The sequence below is a fragment of the Calliopsis andreniformis genome, chromosome 9 (genome assembly GCF_051401765.1).
Source record: "Calliopsis andreniformis isolate RMS-2024a chromosome 9, iyCalAndr_principal, whole genome shotgun sequence".
NCBI classification, from domain to species: domain Eukaryota; kingdom Metazoa; phylum Arthropoda; class Insecta; order Hymenoptera; family Andrenidae; genus Calliopsis; species Calliopsis andreniformis.
The window spans coordinates 14,769,877-14,784,095 of record NC_135070.1 but is presented as its reverse complement, the minus strand read 5'-3'; the positions used below and the strand labels follow the sequence as shown (position 1 = coordinate 14,784,095).

The window sequence follows — 14,219 nt, the reverse complement described above, 5'->3', positions numbered from 1 at the left end:
ACACCCCCTAATTGGACAGGGCCTGACTCCTAAATCGTTACCAAACGGTGTTGATTATTACACGAAATCGTACAGGAAAAACGTGGGCGTTTGATTGCTGCTGTAATTGTATATGCCATTCATTTCTTGCTGGCGTTTTGGAGTACTAAAATCAAATGACTATTTATGCGGAGGTAAGTACCTATATAATACTTAAAGGTGTCAAATATCAGAAGGAAAGTACGTATTACAGTGGGTTTATCATTTAATACTGAGTCAAATTTCTATATATAATTTACTGTTACTTCAATTATTTTACAACTGCACGATGTCGAGAACAAATCTGATGTTTATACGAGAGTTGAAATATTTGAAGAATCATGAGGATAATAAAACTCATTTTGGTTAAGGCACTAATTTACTACGCACAATCTGGGAGAACTGCATTATAAAAATCTGAACGATACACAGCAAAGAGGGTGTAAAAACGGAAAGAAACAATGAGCTTCTTTAAACGTCCCCCAAGTTTTACCTGCGGTTGTTGACCGCGCATCAACACGGTTATGCTATCAGCATTATTAATCCTTCATTACCTGGCGAGAATTATACGTTCCCTTGCGGCCAGTATTCAACCCCTAATTTACTACGTATTATTATAACATTCTTTTCACGTGCAAACCATAATGAGACGTCCGTTAGAAAGAGTTTCCAGGTCAGTGTGAAGAAAGGTCTCAGGTATACAATTCGGAATGGAAATTTTCCTCATTCTTTAATTATCAACGATTATAAAATATTCCTCTAAAAGTAAGCGTGCTCAGGGCTCATTTAAAAATATCAACACTATTTATCTGAAATTTCGAAATGAAAACATAGATATCGAACTGAGAGCTTTAAAGTGAACGAACTCGGTTGCAATAACGCCTCCATGACTCAAAGGTTAATGTGCAGGGAGTTGATGGGAGGTGGGGAACGAATCGTTTTCGAAGCTCCATTTGAACCGTGTCCGACCTTTTCGTAGCACTTGACATTGCGCCTCCATGAAACTGGCGGCGTTCTTGGTTCCAACTCGCACGACCTCGTGCCCGAACTTCCGGCTTTCCCCTCGCGAAATGTCACTTCCTCCTCCGATTGATATGTTGCCGTTACAGCTGCGAGTAATTTCACAAAAATCGGTTCCCGCTTGCCTGAAAGTCAACCGACAGGAGATACCGCATTATAATTATTGAGCAAGCGGCAGAGCTTTCTCTAAACTCTGAACAGATACCGCGACATGTTCGACGAACGTTTTATAGGCAGTTGCAGAACTCACTGATAGAAGAGTAAGGAAAAACTGATTTTTGGAAAAAGGTGTGTCAGTTTTTGAATATTTTTCTTTTAAGATTCATTTTAGATAAGGATAATGTTTTAAAAAAAAATAAGCCGACTCTTTTGGCAGCTCTATTATCGAGGTTGGGACTCACCTACATCATTTTATAATAATAAAAATTCTATTAGAAGGGAATTCAGTACAACTAAAAAATGTTCCATCGAGATGTGATAGTTAGAAGAACTTACGAATTCGTTAGATCAAATTCTGGGCCTGGTCCACTTTTCCCTCGGGGACTCTCACTCCTGGGCTGACGTTTCGACAACAGCCGCGTAAAACGCAGAGAAACGAGTTGTGGCGTGACGTCACGTTGCTCAGCGTGTGACATTTTCAGCATGGCATTTTCTTATTAGCCGGCACACTCTCATCTCTCGGGCCCTCCGCCTCTTTTCTCACCCGTTCCTGCCTGAAAGGAGCCCATGGCAGTGTTAAACAGAGCTCTGCTCGAGGCAGCAATTATCCTCGCATATTCTTTTGCATTATCCAATTTAGAGGCCGAACAATAAAATTGCGAAACGTGAAATAGTTGTTCGACCCACGCTGAAATCGCGCTCACCTAACAGATATGTTAATCCATTTTGCTCGCTGCGTTACAAGCAGCACAGTAATTTCAAGTATACTTTCTTGATAGCTGTAACCACTCTGGGAAGCATTTTTTATCAAAATCAAAGTTATTCTTCGCAATGGAGTATGTTAGGGTGTGAACACATTACGTCACGTGAACTCATGTTACGTACTATAACAAATTCGTTTCATATTATAACAAAATCGATCTAAAACAAGGAACAAACCTATGGACTTGCTATAGTATGTAAGATGATTTCAAGTGACACGAGAATAACATATTCACACCCTTAAGGTACATAAAAATTATCATTCACATATGGGTGCCATGCTAGCCAATACTCAGAGTGTTTGAAATGAAAAAGTTCCATCTTCCAGTCACGTTGAAACGAAGCAACACCATCCAGATATGGCAATCCTCTCGGCACAGCCTTCCCCGAGGTCCCAGATGAAACTTCTCGGGTCCGAAGGGAACGTTTCATTTTCACCCCTCGTGGAGGGTCAGACAGAAACAAAAGGCGAACGTCGCCAGCGAGGAAGCATGGTTTTTAGCTGGTAACGGTATTCGAACCGATGCACACGATTTGTCCTGCGCCATTCCGCCGTCCGCTGAAAGAGGAAGAATGCAGGGCCCGTGAAAGAAAGGGCCCTTCGACTGCGCGGGGTTCTGCTTAGCACGTGTACACCCGTGTCTTTCCTTCTGCACTCCAATAATAATGCATACGAGTACGCACCGTCCGTACATCTGCTGGACACTTGGCCTAACTTTTCCCTTTCTTCCTGCCTCCCTTTGTTACCGTATCCTGTCTTTGATCGCGGGTAACGAGACATCTCTCTCCTGGTGGATCCTCGCGGACGCTTTCGAAACTTTCGACGATGAATTTCGTTCCAGTTGCTCGGCTCGGTGGTCGCGGGAATCGCTTTTATTTACAGCGACGCGGTGGAAAGCGGCGGGAACGCTTGCAATTCAAATTTCACACCTACTACTTTATTTGGTTACGTGCGTAAGTACGAGGCGGCGTGATGCGAGCCAGATGCAGCGAGGCCACTTTTCGAGGCTGAATTATGGAGTACACTGTACTGATAGACGGTCTCGCTGTCTGTTTCGCTTCAGCGGGAATTTAATTATGCGTACTTTCTTTATCACCGCGGAATATATAGTAGGACTTTGAGTAAGTGGCTTGACATGAGTATCAAGTCTCAGACACCTCCTTAATTACCAATTTTATTACACTTAGTAGAGTACTATTAAATTACAAACCCCACAAAACCAATAAAATAAATTGCCTCATACTAGAGTAAGTGTAACTGGACATTAACTATATATTTAAAAATAAAATGCAACAAACCAGTCAAACTGCAAATGCGATAACAAGAAATTTCCTCTTTAATTTTGTAATTTGGTTTCTTTATTACCTTTCCTTTTTCAAATATATAGGCAGCTAATGTCCACATTCGAGTACTGTGCACCCTTAGATGCACTTACCTTACCACGTAATGTCCTCTCCAAACACCAGTTTACTTACAGAAAAAACCCATGTTCCCTGCACACGGAGCGCATATTCCCTCTTCGTTGCTCTTCAAGCCGAGATAACAGATCTGCGATACCATCGACGCGTACAATCGATCCCATTTCCAATTTACCGACAGCTTGTTCGCGTACCCGTTTCCTCGCGCCACAATGTAACATAAATCGTATCTACGTCGAAGATCGGCGAGATTTCATTTCCCATCGGCTGGCCCAATCATCCTAGCGCGCATTATGTACAAACGACAGAGGAGCGAGTCAGAAATTCGCGAGCAGATAGCCGGCGCGTATCGTCTGGAGATCGCAGTCAAATCGATAGATCGGAGCCGAGATCGTTCCAGGAATCGTTAAAGGCCAAGGCGACGACATGCAACCAGGCAGGCATATAACGACACGGGTAAATGCACGTTTGCAAACCGGACGAAGAGGCGGCTCGAGCAATGCTGATACACGGTAGCTTCTCGCGCGAAAAACTTGCTGTTAGCCCCCTTCGTGTTGGTATGGAACGCTGACCACCTCTGCAAGGGATTACTTTGTTCTATTGAGATGGACGTTTTGAGATAGCTTGGTTTGATCTTGGAACATTTTCCAGGTCTCTATTAATAAATTATGACTAGTTTTGGAGTAGGTAGGTAACTTCATTTAATGAGATATTTGGAAAAATATGTAGGTAATGTTCTCTGATGGTATGTATATGAAAAGTGCAGTAACTATGTTTACAATGACGCGATGGTAATAGAACTTGTGTGAAATTAAAAATTGTGTTATTTAGCCTTACTTGTAGAACTAGTATTCATTTTCATAGAAGTATTATAGCAGTGCGCCATTAGAGAATGCTGTGATAAGAGTATCGGTACTTTTAGATTTTTTATAATGTTTCGCGGAAAATTTTCTCTTAGAGGAATCTGGCACTAAATGTCACAGTACTAAAGAAAATACTAAGAACAAAAATAGAAGAATGTTAGTCGTGATTGCAGCACTATAGTCACTGAAGAGTTCTTTTCAGCCTTGACTTTCTATTAAACGAGCAGGAATGATATATCGAGCTATTTCGACAATGAGCGGAGATGGATCTCCAGAGTAGCTTCAGGCTTTAGAATTTCGACACTGTGCAGGTATGTTTACGAATCATTTGGAATACGTAAATGATGATTGAATTTTGCTCGGAGGTCTCCTTGATGTCTGTTGAAAATTTGTTATTTTTTGACGACAAGAAAAGTGAAGGCTACGAAATAGTATCCTTGAAAACATGTTGGAAACCTTATACAAAGGTGGGCTGTTAATGTGCAACCCAAAACTCAGCAATGGCAGCCATTGTTATTCCTAATCTTCCATTAGAAATTAGGAGAAGGGACTGAGCAGTAAGAGAAAGTAATTAAATAAAAATTATGTAGTAGCTACTAAACCAGGACTAGAGACTGGCCTCATAGAAATCCAAGGAAGCTTAACCTTCCATCCCTGACCCATGATCCAAGAGTCCTATATGCCTCAAGGCAAGGGACCCTTGGTGTGAGTCAGGGGTAAGAGAGTAAGCCTCCAAGAACCTCCAATGAGGTAGGATGGGGTGGCAAGGGGATGGGGGTAGTCGGAAATGCCAACCTGGATCCCCTGGAAGAGGGTCCATTCCCGACGACGTCTCGCCGGGGACTGAGGGATCGAGGACATGCAAGGTGTATTTATAACCTTTTGATGACAGCAATGTAAACATGTAATCAAGGACTGATAGCTCACTGACGTCACAAGATCGCGCTATCGAGGAATAATTCGTGTGAGATTGATATTTCCAACAAGATAGTAATTCTTGCAACAAATCACGTTACATATATTATTAACACCCTTTTTCCTATTTTTTGTAATAATTATGATAATGAAGTTTTGTCGTATAACACAATTTATAGGATTTTCATTTTAGAGTAATTTATCATGTTAAATGAATTTTACTATATTTTTAACATTTAATCGATCCATAAAATCTAAAATAATAATTTTTAATCTGGTTTAGTTCTCAAATTAAATTAGATTTTTTTAACACTGGGAAACAGGAAGTAAATGCTTTTTGATACTCTTATTTATCATAATCTGCGATAATTTGTCAGTTCCTCTTAACGACTTCTCTGCAATTTTGAGCCCCAACTAATAATCGTTGTTTGTGCGCGTTCACGTATTACGAGAGATCACTTTCTCATCCTGTCGCATTTTTAGCGCCTGGCGCCACATCGATCACGACTTTCTCGTGTCACATTAATTCCAAATACCTGGTAAATTCAGGTATTACGTAAGCCCATGCAACTTTTTTCCTAATCAATTTTTTTCGCGTGACTAGATTGCCGTTAAATTGGATAAGATCAAAATATATTAAGCTTGTCGTCTTAGAAATCGTGTCGAGGTTCTTCGATTAAAATTCCAGTAATGGATTGGTTATATTTTTACAAAGATTTAATGAAAAGTTGAATAAAACTTGCGTTTTCAACGCCATAGGATTATTTCCCTCGACTGCGCGGCACCCTTTGAAGTCTACCGCTTGTTGAGTCGGAGCGACACGTATGGGAAGGGTCGACCTCACGATGGTTTATAAGTTTATGAAAAACTAAACTTCCCCATTTCCTCATACGTCGCTAGGAAATTGTGCCCATGCATTTTTGGAGTTCTGAGAAAAGGGAGACCACACATCACAGTCCTCACATGCAATTAGAACAATCTTAATGCATTCTACAAATTAGTCTCATTAACTGTTGCTACCTAGAGTATTTTCATAACAATATAAATTTTGTAATTTTCTTCACTCCATGACGTACACCACCTTATCACCTGGAGCTATCGCGCACCAGTGCATAGCTCCGTTGCTCTCCTATGCTCACTCTCGATTCACTTTTCTCCTCGAACAGTTCGACCGAGAAACTCGGTCAAGCATGGGAGAAAATAAAGAAAAGAATTTGCGCTGTGCTTTGGAAATCAAAGGAAAGTATATACCTAATAAATAGGAATGGGTGTCTTTTCCGGGTAGTTTACCCAGACAGTTTTTATCTCCTCAAGTATGCTATTATTCTTACGACTATCGATAACTCTGTAAAAAGCAACTGGGTACCCTCTCCCGTTAATTGAACTCACGTGGGTACGTTCGATGTTCGTGCAATAAGGGACTACTGTATTCGTGATAAGGTTTTTGCGTTAACGTCACATATTTCACGCTGCAGGTATCCATCGACTAACAAGAAGGAGGTAGCACGTTTATGGCTGATGGACGTTTTGCGACAACGTGTGTCTCCTTGAGGTCGAGTTCACGTGGCGCATCGATGGCTAGGGGCAGGATCGGGGAACCATTGTCGTCTATGGGGAAGCGTACAAAGGGTCACGCACATGCGCAGGTAAATGCAACGACACTATATAACATCTTCTGTTCGTTCAGTGCGCCCAGAGCGCAATGACTTTCGAGAAGCTTCTATTGATGAGTATACATTGCAAATTGTGATGATAATGTCGAGGGGAGCGCCTAAAAAAGAAATTAATGGGATTCTAGGAGGGTCTTCAATGAGAAGCAAGATACATGTGCTCTGTACTCGAATGGAAAAATAGTATAAGGGTCTGGATGTAACGATACAGAGTATTTATTCTTGTGATATGTATGGTATATTATGTACCCGAGATTTCGACATTTAGTCCCCTTTCTGAAATAGATGACTGACCCTAGCTATCGTATTCCAGATACCCCCTATACTGTTCTTTCTCCTTTCGTATCTAGAAGAAATTTATCATAGAAGTTTATCGTGGAAGGATATACGATAGCCTAAAAAAACGTCTTATCAGGTACCCTCTCACCTTAGAAGCTGTTATTTTTAAGAGGTACTAACATAGATTTATGTGATAAGTTAAATGTGATTCTACTATTTTAATCTACTATACGTCATTCACTCTCTTTGATAACAAATAATACTCCAACATTATAATTCAGGAATCAATTCGACATTGTACTGAATTTTTCAGATAAAACGCGAAGACCCAATTAAATATAATCTATCCCCATTTAATCCCTCAGCACGATTATCTCTGGAACTGTCAGTCATTTTAACAAATATTTGAGAACGGTATTAGTTCCCTTCGAAGAGGAAGATTTACGAGTACAGCAACATTTTTATACACGAAACGCGTAAGTGTGATATCTCGTAAAGTTAAAGTCATTTCAAATTATTTTCAAATGGAAAGCTTGCATAACTCGAGGTGAGGTCTTCAATGTGCATGCTCAAGCATGAAATGGAAAACTAGCAATAAATGTAACTATCGGTAGCTTATTGAGAAACGTCTATACCTGAAGTATCCATTGTCCCTGCTTGTCCCACAGAATTTCGCCAGACCTAATAACCTTCGTGCACATTTGGCGACCAGATTCTCAAGAGCTGCAGGATATGCTGTGGCCATAAGGTGACTAATAGTTTTTAAGGAAACTTTACACGAATATAACTATCCACTAGCGAGTCTATAACATGGGACATATTTTCAAAATTCAATTTATATTTATACCCCACTCTTATTCATAAAAAAATTGCAATTGAAAATGCTAAATAATTTGAAGCTTCAAAATTCCAACAAAATACTATGGTTCAAGTTCTTCTAATATCTATTGAAACTCCAATAAACTCGAGCATTTTAGTGCACTCGAATATCCCAGAGAAACGACCGTACTCGAGCAGTCGTGTAGCTCCGCGACGTGTTTCGTCAGTACGAGCCAGAACGGAAATGAAATCGAAAAAGTAGCGGGGGACGGTGTAATAAGGATCCCAAGATGCTGCTCTCACCGAGTAAAACCGTACACGGCATAAACAGAGGCAAAACTATCCGGACCAGTGACTTTCACCCGATTGACTTTCCCTTTCTCTCCCCGATACTCGCGTCGGTAATTCGACGTATCAGCGTGCCGTCTCCGAGATCAGAGCCGTCTGGAGCCCGTCCACTTCCGGTCCCGATCGAGAACCCTTTCATTCATTTACTCTGCTGCGATAACCCATGAAAGAAATCGTGATTAACTTCTGACGAAATTGCTACTGAAAGAACGGCCTGCTCGGTTGCGTAATAAGTAACGTATGTAATTACAAGATAATTGTTGCGTATTTTTGTTAAACTATTTACTTGCATACTTACTGTGTAGTCACTGTCGTCATGATTCTGCGTTTCTGCCAAAATTTTGTTGTCACGAGATTGTGTGTTATGTCATGATTAGGGAAAGAATGACAGATGCGCCTAAAAGATAAGGAATTGTTTTTTTTTTTTAACAAAATAGGCTCAGCCATGCTAGAGATTAATAAAATCATCGAGCTTGAAGTTTATATTACGTTTAGATTAGATTTCTTAAACCATCGATATGATAGAGTCAGTATAATTATACAGAAATGGTCTTTGGAATGGAGTGGATTAGAATCGCTAAACCAAAAGCGGTTTTACAAGCAAACCAGCAGCGCTTGCTCCACATCTTGCAATAACGTGATATATTCGAACTGCTTTACGTCAAATCTACTAATGGGAGTTTCGCCCTTGATGGCGAAATCGATTTTAACTCAATCAAATCGATCGCTGACGTCAGTCCACGCTGATGCCGAAGACGTGCGCATGCATTATGCTTCCTGCACCATCGGGATACGTGATCATACGCTCGTTCAAATTCTTCGCCACGTTTCACGGAAACTTATCTAATCCAAGATTTACGTCACAACGTCAGATTTTTTCTTTTAAACTCTCAGTTTGAACTATGATGTTTAAGTACGAAGTTTGACAATTTATATATCAAAGTACATATTTTTTTTTCTTCGTAGTAAACTTTGAGCAATCAGTGTTTTATTTAGTAACTTCAGGCTAAACAAAAGCTTCCAAGTGATAGAAATTCCTGAATAAATATTTACAGAATATTAAATCCGGAATTCCTCACCAGGTTATCTACTACTACAATTGTTACGTATTACCTTACATACAGTTATGGATCTAGAACAATACGTGAAAGAAAGGAATGAGTTGTCTAAACATTTATGCTTACATATAGTCGATAGTCATTACAATACAAAAATAGTAAGTAATAGCTTCCAAGTGGTAACAAGCGTGTCTGTTTTGTACAACTAAGCGTTCGTGAACAGATACTTCCGTATACTTCAAGTAACTGTAATATCTGACCTGACCTAAATGAACTCAAATTAAAAATGTTAATTTTCGTGTCCATTGAAAGTAACCTAGGTCTTTAATAATATTGCAGAATTCAGTATTGCATATTTACAATTCAATAAAACTGAATAAACATGGGAAAAGCTAAAATTAAAAGATATCAAAACTCTTGTTAATTCTTCAATAAACTCTAATGCTCTTACTGCAATCACGCTCCAATTGCATTACTAATGATATATCCAGAAGCAATTTTTTCTCAGTATTCGATTAATTGAGACATTATCGTAAATATAAAAGGAAATTAATTTATACGTACTTTTATCTGCCGATTCGATATAGAGAGGAAAAACAAGTTTTCCTGTAATATTTTTTTAATGTATTTGATACATTACATTGTCTGACGTAAAAACTATATTTCAAGATGACATCTTGCGTCTAGATCTCTCCAGTTTCTGAGACGTCTTCCCTTTCTTCATTATTGTCACGAATCGCTACACTCTTTCATGGAATTTTCCACAGATATCGTTCACAGTGACGACACTTATCACTGCAGGTCTATATCTACGATGTTAAGCTCCGTTTACAATGACACACGTACACTGCGTTGCGCGATAAATCGCCGTAAGACTAAACATAATATGAGTTGTGATTAATGCCAGCTTATTTGTTGATGAACGTTCAATTCCTACATACGTAGAGTGTATAATACAGATAGATATTTTATAAACAATAGCTCAGAAATTTATCAGTGATGGAAGATTGCAACTCATTATTTAAACTTTAATTTTTATATCTCTTGAAAAAATTCTGCAATCATTTGTATTTGATATTATACTCCACGATTCCACTTGTGAGAAATTGTATGAGAAACATTTCAATCAAATTGCATATTGAAGCACAAAAGCCAGAGAAATCTTCAAAGATAACTACTTTTACGCAAGCGGAACGTGAAGTTATTGCACAGCATAAGAAGTTATCAACGCAGGAATGATGCTACACTTCAGCAACTTGTTTCAGCCGTGATACATTAACTTTGATTATTCTTATTTGCGACTTCGAAGCCTTCATTTTGTAGGCTTTTTGTACACTTTTTTCGTATGATTGCTATGTACAAATCGAAGATTGATATCAAATAATCTTACAGTATTATGCGTAGATGTTGCATTACATGTGCAAAATTGCTTCGTTTAGTTGTAGTTATATTATATATTATATTACAATATATATTTTAACTGCCTATACACATTTTATTCCGATAACGAAGCATTCAGGCGAAAGATTCTCAGATAAAAATCTACGGTACTCACCTCGTTCCAGTAATCCAGTGCACCAAAATTCCCTCTTCACGAGTCCTCGCCAACTTCACCGAAAAGGTCAGCGCTCCAATTGCCATCGACGACAAACAAAACCTCCCACTCTAAAACGGTAACGCCGCTCGAGAAATCCCACTATAAACAACGAACACCAGGTATAACGCGGCGCACAAACATCACGCTTGCCCGTAGCGCCGTTCAGGAACCATAATAACCACACGCAAGGGCACGCATTGCAATCGATTGACGCCGTGAAGTTTCGAGGGCTAAACACACAAGGGCGCGCTAGATTAGCGCAGTAATTCGTTCTCGACTGTCGAACTCGCGTCGCTCGGAATTTCCGTGAAGTTAAGGCAGCTGTTTTCACACATTCGTATTAGAAACACTGTTTCGTTTCTCAGAGAATGATCAATCTTTTCGATACGTCTGTAGATATGCACATATAATTAGTATGTATAAGGATTATGTGTTAAAAGTTGAAACTTTGAAGGCAGATAACTTGAATTTCGGATGGTGAAATTTTTTTAAATTTTAACGATATATAGATGAGGCTTATATTAACATGTGATTAAAATTGCAAGGCATTTCATAAAAAAACTCGATTTCGGCAACAACTATCTTAATAGCGTTGCTTGTAGTAGTATAGCGGTTGTACCAGGGGTGGACGAGGGGACAGGGGATCGGCCTGACCCGCAGCTTGCCGACGAAACGTGTTAATTATTAATACAAAGCGTTTAAGCCGTACATTATGGAGGCCTATTTTAATCCTGGAGGCCTGTTTTCGCCGTTGCTTTTCGGCCACTTCCGGTCCTGAATTAGAAGCGCTAATAAACGCGGGCCGCCGTACAGATCTTGTTGTTTGACCAAGTGCACGCCAGCCTCCCTTCTTCCAAATACATACTGGGAACGACGCTATGAAAAGAACCGATCGGGTCGTTGCGGCAAAAACGGAGCATCGATGAAGATTATCTCTATGGAGCTTTCTCCCAACGATGGATTTACATTTAAGATGAAATCGTAATTGAAGAGTTAAAGTACCACTTCTTATTAGCATGTACATAAACTGCTTTTCTAACAAGCAAATTTAAATACAATTTAAAATTAGTATTAAAGAGTTTTTTCATACGTGGATTGAAAGTTGGAGTCGATAGGGCAAAAGTTTTATCGCTGAATTATTGATCTAAAGTCGCGACGATAATTATGCCATTTCATTTAATAACACGCTGCAAAATGTGAATCTCTCTCAATATAAATCGTTCCTCGAGGCTTTATGATTTTATCAAGCTCGCTGGCAGCAAAACGCATATTTGCTCACGCTCTCACGTCTTCTAATGCGCGTTTTATATCCGCGTTTGCGCCTTCGTCGCTCGGCCATCATCGTGACACTATTATACTATTATATTAGTTTCTGTTACGAGGTGCAGAGGCGGATTAAAGGTCTCGCGGGTAATGGCAGCGACAGGCATTTCGAGATGAAGTCATATCCTCTTGTGCACTTAGAAATACGGTCAAAATGCAACTGCTAGATAAGTAAGTCACAAACGAATGGATATTTCGAGTTTAGAATAATATTAGTTGGATGGTATTTCACGTTAATTGAGTTTGATCCTGCTATTAAGCTCATTTTATTATGCATTTACGGTACTATTCCGTCCGTTTAATATCCACCTTTCACTCGAGACATCATTCTTCTGTCTTCCACTTTCTTGTTTGACATTTTACATTATCCACAGTTAGGCGTAGTAAAAGGAAAAAATCTCCCATTGGATACAGTAGTCCACTTCAAACTGAAGTAGCTTGTCTCTCGCCCCCAAAGACGCTTATATTACCATTAGTGGCAGGGTTCAGATAAAGTCTAATATTCAGTCTCTGTGCGTTAGTCTCGCCTTTCTAAATAAATAATTCCTCACATAAAATACAAACATTTCCAATAAATCTTCCACCGTTCATACAGTAACTATAATTACAAAATCAATAATTCATTTTTGAATGAAAATTCATTTCACAGCACTAATTTACGCGTATCTCCATTTTCACTCCATCATCAAATGCCTATCGACAATTATCTAAGTTTACTTAAGCTCCCCGTATTAGATCGCAATACCATTTATCGCCCCCTGAATGTATTATGAAGAAACGAAATCAGGCACAAGCAATCGAGTCAAGTTACAAATAAAACAATCGAAGCATTTCAGCGTGCGCATTTCGTGTATCAAGTTCCAGGCGAGCGAGCCACATGGGGACCTTGGGGAAGGTTAGGCCCTTATGACGGCGACTGCTAAATGTCATGGCTGACAGCGGGGACCGACGATCCGCCGATGTCCACTCACGCGTTTCTGGGTATAGACAACGAAGAAAGCTTGTCGAACGAGACCAGTAAGGGGTCTTGTTCTTATGCGACATACGAAGCCAGAACGCCCTTCGTATCGCCGATCGTTCCCCTCTCGATCTCTCTTTTCCGTGCCCCCTTCAGTCCCAACATCCTGTCGGGACTCCCACCGATGGCTTTCCAAACGATTTTCTGCGTTTCGTTCCAGGGATCCTTGACAAACGAGCCTCTTATCGGCTGCTCGCCGATGGTTTCACGTCCCTCCTCGGGCTTCACGATCCTTCGCAGCTTTTGCGAGTGCTTCGTGCCGAATCAAACCAGCGAGGGATTAAGAAATAGTCTGAAAACACGTAGCTGACATCTTGTTTGGAGAGTGACATCTTGTTTATATGAGGTAGGGTTTCGTCTTTGATTTCATATGGAGGAAGATGTGGGAGAATACATGAAGCTCTATTATACGTATGGAAGAATGGAAAAAAAGAATGTTTTAAATTCTTTTTCTAGAATCTATATGAAGATTGTGCTGCTCCATGAAAATATTCGATGAGTTACGCCACTGCAAGGCAAGCATTGGATTACAATAAAATGGTGTTGGCGACTGTGACCGACGCGGTGACACTCTTGGAAGCACCTTTTTAATCAGAGGTCAGAGAATCACCAGTCGGACTTTCGCTGCTTAAAAAGTCAAATGCGTATATCGAATTCGAAGTAGAAAAAAGATCGACCAATTTATACGAAGCTACGTACCTCGTATTTGGGTTACTTCGTCCATACATACGTATGGATAGGAGAACGTTGAATAAAGTAAAACACTGTGACAACGTTGGCACCACCGATTCAGGAAAACAAGAAAATCATGTTTTCTGGTGTTTCGTTGAATAGGTACGATTGTGTTATCCAGTCTTTATTTTTAGCTATGCAGAATGAAGCTTTAGTGAGAGTAAATATGTATTTTGGTAGAGTTACATAAATGTACAAGTTGAAATTTACTTATACAAG

General features: G+C 39.8%; 1 protein-coding gene across 3 annotated transcripts; it reads right to left on the bottom strand.

Moving 5' to 3' along the window:
• Window positions 1-268: 268 nt before the first annotated feature.
• LOC143183646 (uncharacterized) lies at window positions 269-10,969 on the bottom strand. Of its 3 annotated transcripts, none has more exons than XM_076385295.1 (3): window positions 10,886-10,969; window positions 1,534-1,751; window positions 269-1,163 (listed from the first exon to the last, which is right to left on the bottom strand). In XM_076385295.1, the coding sequence occupies exons 2-3, from the start codon at window positions 1,680-1,682 to the stop codon at window positions 917-919; spliced, it is 396 nt and encodes a 131-aa protein (XP_076241410.1). In that variant the 5' UTR covers window positions 1,683-1,751; window positions 10,886-10,969; the 3' UTR covers window positions 269-916. The 3 variants fall into 3 exon arrangements, with proteins under 3 accessions (XP_076241410.1, XP_076241409.1, XP_076241408.1); XM_076385294.1 differs by lacking the exon at window positions 10,886-10,969 and adding an exon at window positions 2,644-2,670; XM_076385293.1 differs by lacking the exon at window positions 10,886-10,969 and adding an exon at window positions 1,902-2,002.
• Between the last annotated feature and the right edge of the window lie 3,250 nt (window positions 10,970-14,219).